The sequence below is a fragment of the Babylonia areolata genome, chromosome 24 (genome assembly GCF_041734735.1).
Source record: "Babylonia areolata isolate BAREFJ2019XMU chromosome 24, ASM4173473v1, whole genome shotgun sequence".
Taxonomy (NCBI): domain Eukaryota; kingdom Metazoa; phylum Mollusca; class Gastropoda; order Neogastropoda; family Buccinidae; genus Babylonia; species Babylonia areolata.
In genome coordinates, this window is record NC_134899.1 from 49,116,354 (window position 1) to 49,129,288 (window position 12,935).

The following is a 12,935-nucleotide window of genomic DNA, read 5'->3' on the forward strand; positions in this document are numbered from 1 at the left end:
AGTCCCAGCTTCGCTGGGCTGGACACGTGGCGCGCATGCCAGACCATCGGCTGCCCAAAAGGCTCTTCTATGGCGAGCTGCAACAAGGGAAGAGATCACACGGAGGTCAGAAGAAGCGCTTCAGAGATACTCTGAAAGTCTCTCTGAAAGCGTTTGATATCAACCCTGACTCCTGGGAGGAATCTGCAGCGGACCGTGACAAATGGCGCACTGCTGTGCACAAAGGTGCCAAGTTGTGCGAGGCCAACAGGACTGCTGCAGCTGTTCAGAAGAGGCAGGCCAGAAAGTCACGGGCAAACAAGCTCCCTGACAATGATATGCCTGTCTTTGTCTGCCCCAACTGTCAGCGAACATTTCGTGCGCAGATTGGACTATTCAGCCATCTGCGCACTCACAGATAGATTCATGAGCATCCCCCCCCCCCACCACCCTCCCCCCATCCCCCAGCTGGATGACAACGATGGTCATCATCGATCTCGATGGACACACACCACCACCACCAGGTCAGAGTTCGCAGTTGGCTTTTGGGGTCATGTTGTCGCCGAGTGCAAAGTGAAAACTGTTTTCAAGTATCCGGGAGTGTGAACAGTTCAGAGTTTTCCTTGTGTTCTGAAGAAAGCAGATCGATCATCCGGACGTTATAAATCCTCACCTGTTCACTCGTTAACAGACTGGACAACAACAACAACAACAACAAAACAAAGAGAGATCGTGGAGAGAGACGAAGATGCTGTTCAGTTCCTTTCCAGCAGTCAACAGAGGAGGTGACAGTTCAGCGATTAACTCCCTCCTTGCATATGGTATTGTCGCCGGCAACATTACGTGCCGGAGAGCGACAATAATTGCAGTGAGGGTTTGGACACATACTGTCGCTGGCGACAACATATGCCGCAAGGTCTTTCTTTGCCTGTGCCTCTGCATGTCTGCTCTGTTTGTCTATCTGCCTCTGTGTGTATGTGTGTGTGCGTGTGCGTGTTTGTCTGTGGCTGTGTGTGTGGCTCTGTCTGCATGTTTGTTTTCTTGTCAGCATGTATCCTTCAGTAACTGAGCCAGTGAAAATACAACAAGTGGTATGCTGTACCTTGGGTTTCTGCAAATGAATATAATAAATTATGGACTGGTCCGAACGAAGTGACGCCTCCTTGAGTTAGTGAACTGAAATGATTTCATTATCTCAACTTGTCCGTGTGCATTTATGTTACGTCATACCTTATTTACGTCATGTTATGTGTGTGTTTTTGTATTATTATGTGTTCAACACACTTTGTTTTCTTGTCACACAGCAGCAGCAGCTCCTCCACATGTTAGGTGTAACTCCACACACTGAACACAATACAGACTGACTGTCCGTTTTAGACATTATTATGTCAGTGACAACACAAAAGAAACAATGATGCAACGAGATTTTGTTTGTATTAATTCACTCATTCATTTTTTTCTCTCTCCCAAGATCTTCACTGGTTGCCAAACAGGCGTATGCACACACGCATATACACCTAAGGCACTGTCTGAAAAACTGACGACGAACTCTCTTTCTGTATGTGTGTGTGTGTGTGTGTGTGCATTCGCTGATTCATTTTTCTCTCTCAGTATATGCTTCACATGTAAGTTGTTATTTATATAGGATGGACACGCTGCATCTTGATATCATTTTACGAAGTGATTTTTCTACATTTCATTGGAGAACCAGTATACCTAGCTGTAATTTTGTTAGTTCTCAGTTAGCTAGAAAGAGGAATGGCAATTTAACAGCATCGCTTATTGGCCTGTCAGCTTGACAGGGTAAGTGAAATATTTCATACCTTAAACATTTCTAGCTCTGAGAAATGGATCGAATCATGTTAACTCTCTCCATACGAACGGCGAAAGAGATGATGCTAACAGCATTTCACCCCAATTACCATCATCAAAATATTGCAAGCGGAAGGCTCTTATACTGAAGAGGTGAATGTTGACAAAGAATACCACAATTCTGACGACGGAAGCTAAAGGTTGGGTCATTCAGACACCCACTGGACATCCGAGGGGTCTGTGTAGAGGAGAAGAGAGGACTGGCCGTACTGAGTGAGTTAAATACTATTTTTACTTCTTTATTCATAGTATTCTGTGAGAGCTTAGATGTAATGCAATTTGAAAAGGTTCAGATAATTGAGTTTAATATTGAATGATATACATCCTCAACTCATGTATGGAAGGCTCTGGAATTTTATATTCATCTTTAAGAAATTAGGCCATTTTGAATTGAGAATTGCACAATCTAACAAATGGCTGGATGTCTAATTAGTCTTTCTGCTTATTCATTTCAAACAAGTTATAGATGATTGATGTGTAATATTAAATTTTGGTAAAGCAATGTTTGGAGTGAGTGAGTGAATTAACTTTGATAGATGTAGCTTAAGTTTGCTTACAAAGACTTTGCTGTTTTGTCCGCAGTTTTTTTTGTTTTGTTTTTTTGCTGCCCCATCATCTGCACTGTTTCAGTGGCATTACTCCCACACTGCTCATTTAGATTCCCCCATACACAGCCACACACGGGTTTGTCTGTCACAGTTCCAGCGTCGGCAGTCCGCAGGGAACCATCGATGTTAGGTTGCCTGAAGGCCACACACCAGAGGAGACCCTGCACTGCTGCTGAGTCACTTCGGTGGTGTTCAGTGGTGCCTGTTCTGATTTAACATACTTAGGACACCACCTACTAATCCCCATACTAACAACAATAATGGCTTAGTCACGGAGCCAGACTGAGTGAGTGTCCCTCCCAGAGTGGAGACCTCCACCACGTCCCTCAAACAACAGCCCTCATGAATCTGACGACACTGACGACATTGACAGGACTCACCCCAAGCACAGAAGTGGAGGGGTATCAAAACTGAGGTCACCATGAGAGCAGGCATGAAAGGCCACAGACTTTGAGACTATTTTGTTTATATTGATGATGATGAAGGAGGAGGAGGAGGATGACGATGATGATGATGATGTTGCTATGGAGGTCCATTTTGTTTTGGGACTGCGTAACATGGCTGTACTCTACGCCTCCTGTCATAATGATATCCCGGCGTTAACCAGGCCCAGAGATACAGACACTTGCAGTGTTGGTCAGGTAATTAGAGCAACACACCCAAAGACGCATCCTTGAAGTGGATGACACTCGACTGTGTGGTCCCAGTCTCTTTAAGTCCACAGCACACTCAACTCTGGGTAGGAGCCGGCAACGGGCCGAAAAACCCACCTCCCTCAGTCTGCGACGCTAACCACTTCGCCACAGTGGCTGGTAGTATTCTTCTTCTTGTATAGTAGTTCCAGTCCCTTGCCCTTTCATCCCTCACCTTCCTGTCCTCCCCATGTTCTCTTCCTGTTGATAATGCATGATGTTATAACTGACCTGATGTGGTGAGAGGACCATACCCAACTGGCTACATATACTTTGACCAAAGTGCCTATATAACATATACTGGGTTGTTAATCCCTAATCATCGTTTTGTTTGATATACAGAGGATTCAGCAATGAGCCAATGCACAATGCCGTAATTTTCAATGGGGCTGAACTGAAATATGGGTGTCCTTGGGAGCCCAAAACATTGCATGGTGTGGAAGCATGTGTATGCAGATCCACATGCAGGGGCACATCTTGTTTTCAGTTCATTCAGGATTGTCTATTGTCAGCTGCATTTTCTTCAAATGAGTTCATATGACCCTGGACAAGTCAAAAAGGAAAAGTAAATACTGACTCACAACTGAATCAGTTTGATATTACTATGTATACGCGATCTGTTCACACACACACACCACACACACGTTCATTTGTTTCACATTTTATTATTTTTCATGCATTGTAAATATTCATTAGTTTTTACAAATTATTTTTTGGCTGAACATGATCCCACTGTAGGCAAAAAAATAAGGAACAATTTATTGTGAATTATACAGTTATGGCTGGCACTGACACATCTTTACATGCATTTACAAAAGAACACAATAATGAGGCATCATAAACACATTGTCAGTCATGGTACACATGAGTAAAATACAAGCACTGTTTGAAAGTGCACCATCATCCATGCTTGTTCATGAGACCAATTTTCTCTTTAAGCTGAGTTCACTGGAGGTGGTGTAGACGAGTTTCACCCTTAAAGGCACAGGGAACTAGAAAAGTACTGTGCTGCCAATTTAACGTCTACCCTGCATATTGTTCTTGTTTTTAAGTAAATCTAGCATTACACTTTCTCAACAACTGGCTCTATCTGCATACTTCTCTTTAATCAGATTTAATTCACCCAGGGTCATCTCACAGATGAAGTGAAGAAAACAAACAAAAACAGAAAAACAGGTGAGTGATATCAAACAAGGAACATTATGTTTATATGGTTCTGCATGACACAGGACATGAGTAACATGACAGCTAGATCCCACAATGCCAAAACGAAAGAACACAAGCAATTCCACAATATGAGAATGAATGGAGACCCCCGTTAACTGTTAAACTGAAGGACAGGAGACCAGGAATCTCTCAATCACTCGTCCCATACGCTGTTCTGTGCACTGTACAATCAGGTCATAATTTTAGATCACACCTTAAATGCATAGGTGATTAGATGAAAATGACACTGTCATGAATGAATATATGCATGATTATCATGCTTTGAAACATCATGTCATGAATGGATACATGAATTATTACATTTTTCATCAGAGTAAAACACAGATTTTTTTGCATTTGAACATGTATGTATATTGCACATAACGAACACATGACCAATACAAAAGGAACTGCCATGTAGAAACAAAAACTGAACTCAGTTCCTTAATTGCTTCTGCTGTGCTGTGATGATTACTGTCTATAACAGTGAAATAACACAGTCACCCAAACACTCCTCTACATCTGGATCCACATAATTCCTCCCACCTGCTTTTGATCCCCCTTACTCTCCCAGCCCCCCACACTCCCCTCCCCCCCCCACACCCCCACAGTAGAATGACACACTTAGAGCTGTGTTACTCTTATGTAAATAAAAAAAGGACAAAGTCTTCATTGTTGCTTTTCTTTTATTAATTCATATTACTGATGAGGTAGGGGAGGCAAGCTAACTGATAAGAAATGGTGAAGCTGCAATTTGAGCATCACAGTGATTCACATATGCTTCATTTTGGGAGTTTCTTTTCTATGGATTCTTTGCTTTACAAATTTCAGGTAATATTTCATTTTCTCACAAGGTCACATTCATATATATTGAGACTTTCATAAAAATAAACCAAAAGACTTAACTGACAGACACTTTAATGTCTTCCCTCACACAATACTTCAGCCAGCCTGAACAAGATCAGGGGCCAGTGCACCCTTTACCAGTTAGCTGAACTACAGGGTCATTGCCACACTGCTGGTGAGGTTTACAAACCATTCTGATCGACTCAGTCATGTTTTGTGCTCTGCTATCCCTGTTGAAGAGCTGTGGCACTGTATGTAACATGTCAATGACAAACACTACATTTTGTCTTTACACGGTTGGAACAAAATATTAATGTGATTCTGTTTTCTACCCACTGACACATTCATGTTGTACAGAATTAACATTCTGCTCTTCCCAACATATAAAAATGTACTTCACACAACAATGGAAAAAGGTTGGATGTTCTTGATATGTTTACTGTGGAAGACTAGATCACTCCACTACAACACTCAATGATAAAAAATACACACTGCAGTCCACACTGAAGTAGTCACTGGCCATTAAATTGCTGCCATTTACATCCCACACCTGCCAATGTTCCAGACTGCAGACATACATGACCCAGTTTAAGATGTGGCTAACACAGAAATATTTCACAGGGAAAACTTTCACAATAATTTACACTTCTGCAAATTTTTAATCTGATAATACAGGTTGTGAACAAGGTGACATATAATATGATCTAGACCTGAAGATTACAAAGATAAAACTTCCCAAAGCAAAGAAAGTTAAAAGTGCTTGGTAACAATGCAAAGTGCACTACTGACAGAACATAATTGAAGAAAAATGCTTCCTCAAAGTAACTGGCTGTCGAAAATAGATTCCTTATCCATCAGTCCTTTAACTTACTGCTGTGTGCAGTTACTGATTAACTTCATTTTCTGTTATGTTTGTTCATTCTTATTTTTGCTTGAAAGAGACACTTCTTAAAAATTCAGTCTGCCTTGTTAATCTGCTATTTTGACATTCTTACTTCATTTTGCAGTATTTGGCTACGTTACTATTTTCAAAAAGTCAAAAATATACTTGAACATTTCTTCAAACGAAATGAATGTTCATGTTCAAGCTTTCTTTTTTTTTCTTTTGGTGTTGTTTGTTTGTTTGTTTGGGTTTTTTTGTTGTTGTTGTTGTTTGTTAGTTTGTATTTTCATCATTCATTTTGAAAGTAAAGTACAACTAACATTCATAATAGATGTATTAATGGACTGAACTCACCAAAAACTAGTATTAAAAAAGGGGAGGGGGGCGGATGAGGATGGAGACAGAGAGATAAGAAGAGAGAAAGGAGAGGAGCTGGAAATTCCTTATTCTGAGTTGTTTGTGCAAAAAGATGTTTACCATGGAACTGATTTTTCTGGAGGCATGGGGGCGGGGGGGCATGGGGAGGGAGGGGGGGGGAGGTATGGTTTTTTGTTGTTTGTTTTTTGATATTTCTGTGCCTTATTTTGTGTTGTTTTACAGCTTTGTTACTTCTATACTGACTTCACAATCGTTGTTTTACAGCTTGGTTATTGAGTTCACCATCGTTGTTTTACAGCTTGGTTATTGACTTCACCATCGTTGTTTTACAGCTTGGTTATTTCTATACTGACTTCACCATCGTTGTTTTACAGCTTGGTTATTTCTATACTGACTTCACCATCGTTGTTTTACAGCTTGGTTATTGAGTTCACCATCATTGTTTTACAGCTTGGTTATTTCTATACTGACTTCACCATCGTTGTTTTACAGCTTGGTTATTTCTATACTGACTTCACCATCATTGTTTTACAGCTTGGTTATTTCTATGCTGACTTCACCATCGTTGTTTTACAGCTTGGTTATTTCTATACTGACTTCACCATCGTTGTTTTACAGCTTGGTTATTGACTTCACCATCGTTGTTTTACAGCTTGGTTATTGACTTCACCATCATTGTTTTACAGCTGGGTTATTGAGTTCACCATCATTGTTTTACAGCTTGGTTATTTCTATACTGACTTCACCATCATTGTTTTACAGCTTGGTTATTTCTATGCTGACTTCACCATCGTTGTTTTACAGCTTGGTTATTTCTATACTGACTTCACCATCGTTGTTTTACAGCTTGGTTATTGACTTCACCATCGTTGTTTTACAGCTTGGTTATTGACTTCACCATCATTGTTTTACAGCTGGGTTATTGACTTCACCATCATTGTTTTACAGCTTGGTTATTTCTATACTGACTTCACCATCACATCTGTTTAACAAGTTGTGTAAGCATATTTGCAAAATGTGGAAGCAGATGCAAACACATCTTTTAAATGGATGTTATATATTTTGTATTGTAAATGAGCATGAGCACCAATACCACATGTGAATTTCTCTTTGGAGTTAATAAAGCTGACTTCATTCTGGTATTCTGTTTGACATGGAAACCAGCTTGAGCCTAGAACAGGTCTTGTGTTCTGACAATGTCCAGATATTCCTTGTTTCTTCTTCTTCTTCTGTGTTCAAGAGCTGCAACTCCCACGTTCACTTGTATGTACACGAGTGGGCTTTTACATGTATGACCGTTTTTACCCCGCCATGTAGGCAGCCATACTCCGCTTTCGGGGGGATTCCTTGTTTCAGTAAGTGTATGCTGCCAATAAACAGGCTGTAGCATTCACTGAAAAACACCTGTCATGCAAATCATGATGAGCCATTACTACTGAAGCAATAAGATGCACAGCTGCTTCCAGCTTCTACAAAGAGGTAGGAGGAGAGTGACCATTCATCCACAACTGGTTAAAGTACTGCTAAAGAGCAAGTTTCATCACCTATGACGACATCAAAAAATCAATGTTCTGATGCCAGCTGACCAAAATACTGAGAGAAGTTTCTGTAAACATTTAGCTCACAGATCTGCACACTGCAGAACTCCCTTGCTATTATTGTCTTCCAAGGGTCTTTTTCCAGACTTGAAGTGGTGAACCCACATACAAACTATGTGATGAGACACAGACATCACCATAAACTGCAAGTGTAATCCAAAGAACGGTTTTCATTTATCATCCCTGAGTTTCAGCCTGTCAAAATGTAAAAAAAAAATTTTTAAATAAAATATAAAGAAACTGACTCTTGGAGGTGGAAGAACCTTTACAAAGGTCAATAACTTCCTTTTTCTGATGACATAAAAAAAACACACCTCACTTAAGATGTGTCTGAAATCAAGCACCAAGAAGGTGAAACAGCTGAATATAATATGATACATTTGTTATAATATCTGATCTGCAAGATCTGCAAAGAACCAAGTTAAAGCAGAAACTATGACAATACACTTATACAGGCATTGATCATCCATTGTAGTTCCTGAGGAAGGTGGCAGAATGGTTAAGACGCTTAACTGCCAATACAATGTCTGTGAGGGCTGGGTTTGATTCCCACTCTAGCCCTTTATCCCAAGTTTGATTGAATATTCAAACTGAGAATCTAGGTTTTCAGATGAGATGATAAACCAAGGTCCTGTGCGCAGCACGCACTTGCTGCACTGAAAAAGAACCCATGGCAATAAAAGTGTTTTCCTCTGGCAAAATTCCATAACAGAAGTCCACTCTGATAGGTAGACAAATCAATATATCAGCAAACACTCAAGGTCTGACAAACGTGTTGGGTTACACTGCTGTCAGGCATCTGCATAGCAGATGTGGTGTTGCCTCATGGATTTGTCTGAACACAGTGATGCCTCCTTCAGAAACTGAAACTGTATCATCTGATAGATGTCTGTAACTTCTAAAACCATAGAACAGAATCTGCGGAACATTACAGTTATTTCTCTGAAAATATTTTTACCATCTAGTTGCTTGAAACATTTTACAAACTTTCATGAATACAGTTTTGACCATCATATTTAGAATAAGAACATGAGCAGACAATCAAGTTCAAACTAAATGTAATATATTAATGATTTGCAATCATAAAGGTGACACAATATAAAAAAAATGACAAGGTCATAAATGTGACAGCTGCATAATGAAATGACAATGAGAGGTATTGTTTGTTTACCCATTTATTGTGTTTCTAAACTGAAAGAATCTTTGCACACGCGCACACTAATGCTGACACCATGGTATAATAATAGTCTGACTAATGTTTGTGAGCAAGAGCATTCTTTTGATTTACAGAGTATGTGAGACATTCATTGCACAAAACTGAATCATCAGCAAGTCTAGGCCACCCTGCATGTCATGCTGAAAAGAAACACAAAACAAAAAAAGTTTCAATAACACTTTTAAAAACAAGAGAGGCAAGATTTCAAGACTCATGTGTGATACCCACATAATTAGACACACACAGAAATCTTAATAATAATACCACCCCCTCATCCCAAAAGAAAAGGGAGGGAAGCTGTGAACTAAGTCACCTGGCAACAATACATTTTCAATGTACACTATTGTGACCTTGACCCTTCACCTCTAACCTTGACTTTTGAAAGTGTTTGTTTCAGTCATAACCCGTCATTGTGTCACGTTTGAAGTTTGTAAGCAAGACCTTATCTCCTTTGTGCCTACAAGCTTTTCCCATCATGACCATGCTGCTGTTGACGTTCAAGATTTAAAAACATAATATGATCCCAAAACCCAATGTGGGCACATCTTACCTTGACCTTTGACCTTGTACTTCAATAGGCATCATGCTGTAAACATGGCCATTTGTTATACCATGTTTGATGGAAATTGAATGGTTTATTATACCATGTTTGATGGAAATTGAATGGTTTGTTATACCATGTTTGATGGAAATTGAATGGTTTGTTATACCATGTTTGATGGAAATTGAATGGTTTGTTATACATGTTTGATGGAAATTGAATGGTTTGTTATACCATGTTTGATGGAAATTGAATGGTTTGTTATACATGTTTGATGGAAATTGAATGGTTTGTTATACATGTTTGATGGAAATTGAATGGTTTGTTATACCATGTTTGATGGAAATTGAATGGTTTGTTATACCATGTTTGATGGAAACTGAATGGTTTGTTATACCATGTTTGATGGAAATTGAATGGTTTGTTATACCATGTTTGATGGAAATTGAATGGTTTGTTATACCATGTTTGATGGAAATTGAATGGTTTGTTATACCATGTTTGATGGAAATTGAATGGTTTGTTATACCATGTTTGATGGAAATTGAATGGTTTGTTATACCATGTTTGATGGAAATTGAATGCATGACATGCACTCTATCTTTTTTTTCTTCTGTTTTTCCATATAATGACCTTGACCTTTGATCCCTCATGCTGCTTACCATATCATAATTAGAGGATAACTGTAAACAAGTATAATAATCCCTTTGACCCTACCAAGTTTGATTTCTGTACAACTTGCCTTTGCCAAGAAAATGCAAGTATTAAAGTTTAATACACACACATTCACACGTACATACACACACACACGCATGCGCATGTACACACACACACACACACACACACACACACACACACTTACATGCTAAGACAACCCAGACATGGTGAGTACATACTCACTTTGTTTTCACACACGTGAGTCAAAAGAGACAGCTAATATCAAAAAACACAACACAATGCAACTGATTCATGGGAAAGATGAAGAACCCAGAGCCAGTCTGAAGGCCACTTCAATGATATTCTGAGGGGTGGAATCTTGGAAGCAGACATACACTTCTTGGGAATGAAGATTCTTGAACTTTCTCCTGTAACAAACAAGAAAAAAGAAGCATAGAAATAAAACAAACATAACTGACCTTACAATGAAGACAACAATGATAAAGGCTTTTAGAGTTTTATTTTTCTTCTTTTTCCATAGTTTTCCTGCAGTTATAGTTATACTGCAGACCCAAGAGGATTTCCAGTTAAACATTCACTAAAGACAAACCTGTGGTTTGAAACGTTAGGCACTTCTTATCAAAGTGAGTCTTGTTTACAAATCAGTCTTCTTCAACTCACTCCGGACGAATAGTTTTCTCCCTTGCTTTCCCCTGCAGACGGTCAACCCATTTGTTTGGGTTAGGGAAAAAATGACAAAAAAATACAAAACACAAAGTAACTGAATGAAACTCCATGTACTTGACCCACTGACCCCTCTCCTCACATCGTGTGTACGCCCATCCCCCTCCCTCTGTTCACAGCCTTCAGAAGCTGAGTCACTGTCATACCTTCTTGCTGGTAGCTTTCTTCACTGCAGCTAGTTTATTCAACGTCTTTATCATCCTTGTTGATGTCGAAACCTTCAGTTTGAAGCATTTCAATCACTTCAGCAGCAGTAAAAATCTGCTGTCATAATCTAGTTTGCTCCAAAAATTTCCACTTGTATCGCCTGCAACGCCATTTTGGATATGTTTGCAGATTAGCTTGTCATGTGGGGTACCGAGGTCAACAGCTCGCCAGTGAGTGTATAGATACAGAACCTCACAAAGAAACTTTCCATTCAACCCTTGACATGTTCGCAATGCCCAGTGTAGCTACGATTTTCATGCTACCCCATGAGAAAAACATGGAAAAAATTTTAATTGTCGAAACCGCTACAGCGTTCCGTCATCCGGAATGCTAACTTTCATTAGGAACGCTAATGCATTCTATTGTCCGGAGTGAGTTAACAGACTTTGGTCATATGTAACTAGTGCAGACCCACTCACCCCACCACCCAGTAGAGCAGACAGTGAGGGGAGGATCTCTTGGTGTCTGCCTTGTCAGGGAGAGAACAGGTGAACATGACGCCCTCCTCCCGACAGCTCCTCCAGCTGTGGTCCCCCTGGATGTCCTCCAGCACTCCCTCACCGGGGTAGACCTGTCCACAGGCCATGGGGCGTCATGTCTGGGGTGGCCAGAGGGTGTGTGTGTGTGTGTGTGTGTGTGTGTGTGTGTGTGTGTGTGTGTGTGAGTGAGGAAACATGCAGACATGAGCTGAAGTGGTAGAGAATGAAGCAGAGAGAATAAGAAAGGCAGATGAAGAGTGTGCTATAAGCTAGGAGGAATGGAAATGGACAGAAAAGTGGAGTGATGGCCTAGAGGTAACGTGTCTGCCTAGGAAGCAAGAGAATCTGAGCGCACTGGTTCCAATCACGGCTCAGCCGCCAGTATTTTTTCCCCCTCCACTAGACTTTGAGTGGTGGTCTGGACACTAGTCACTCAGATGAGAGGATAAACTAAGGTCCCCTGTGCAGCATGCACTCAGCGCACGTAAAAGAACCCACGGCAACAAATGGGTTGTTCCTGGCAAAATTCTGTAGAAAAATCCACTTCCATAGGAAAAACAAAAAAACCAAAAAAAAAAACAAAACTGCACGCAGACAAAAAATACAAAAGAATGGGTGTTGCTGTAGTGTAGCGACACGCTCTCCCTGGGGAGAACAGCCCGGATTTCACACAGAGAAATCTGTTGTGATAACAAGAGAAATACAATACAATAGAAAGAAAAAACAGTGATAAACCAAAACCAAACCAAAAGTAGTATCTAAAAGGCGCAATCAGAACTCCGAAGGAAACAAAACTGCCACACACAAACAAGAGGGAAACCAATGGAGAAAACTCTGTGAGTGATGTAAAACAATTATCAACCAGTCATCACGGTACAGCTGTTGTGTCAAGACTGAAAACTTGGAAGCTAGGGTTCAAACCTCACTGAAGTATAAATATTACTCAGTACTGCTTTGGACACAACCAGCTTTCACCCAAAGTTGACTGTTTTATGGTCTCAACTGTCATTGATTCTGATAAATAAGTCC

At 40.2% G+C, this 12,935-nt stretch overlaps 1 protein-coding gene across 3 annotated transcripts in view; it reads right to left on the reverse strand.

The window, feature by feature from the left end:
* Positions 1-4,984: 4,984 nt before the first annotated feature.
* LOC143298851 (protein inturned-like) overlaps positions 4,985-12,935 on the reverse strand; it is a 65,328-nt gene continuing 57,377 nt past the window's right edge. For all 3 annotated transcript variants that reach the window (XM_076611850.1, XM_076611849.1, XM_076611851.1), the window contains exons 16-17: positions 11,847-11,998; positions 4,985-10,904 (exon numbers count right to left, since the gene is read on the reverse strand). In XM_076611850.1, the coding sequence (XP_076467965.1) occupies positions 10,787-10,904; positions 11,847-11,998 (270 nt within the window). In that variant the 3' untranslated portion in view covers positions 4,985-10,786. The remainder of the gene's footprint in view (positions 10,905-11,846; positions 11,999-12,935) is intronic.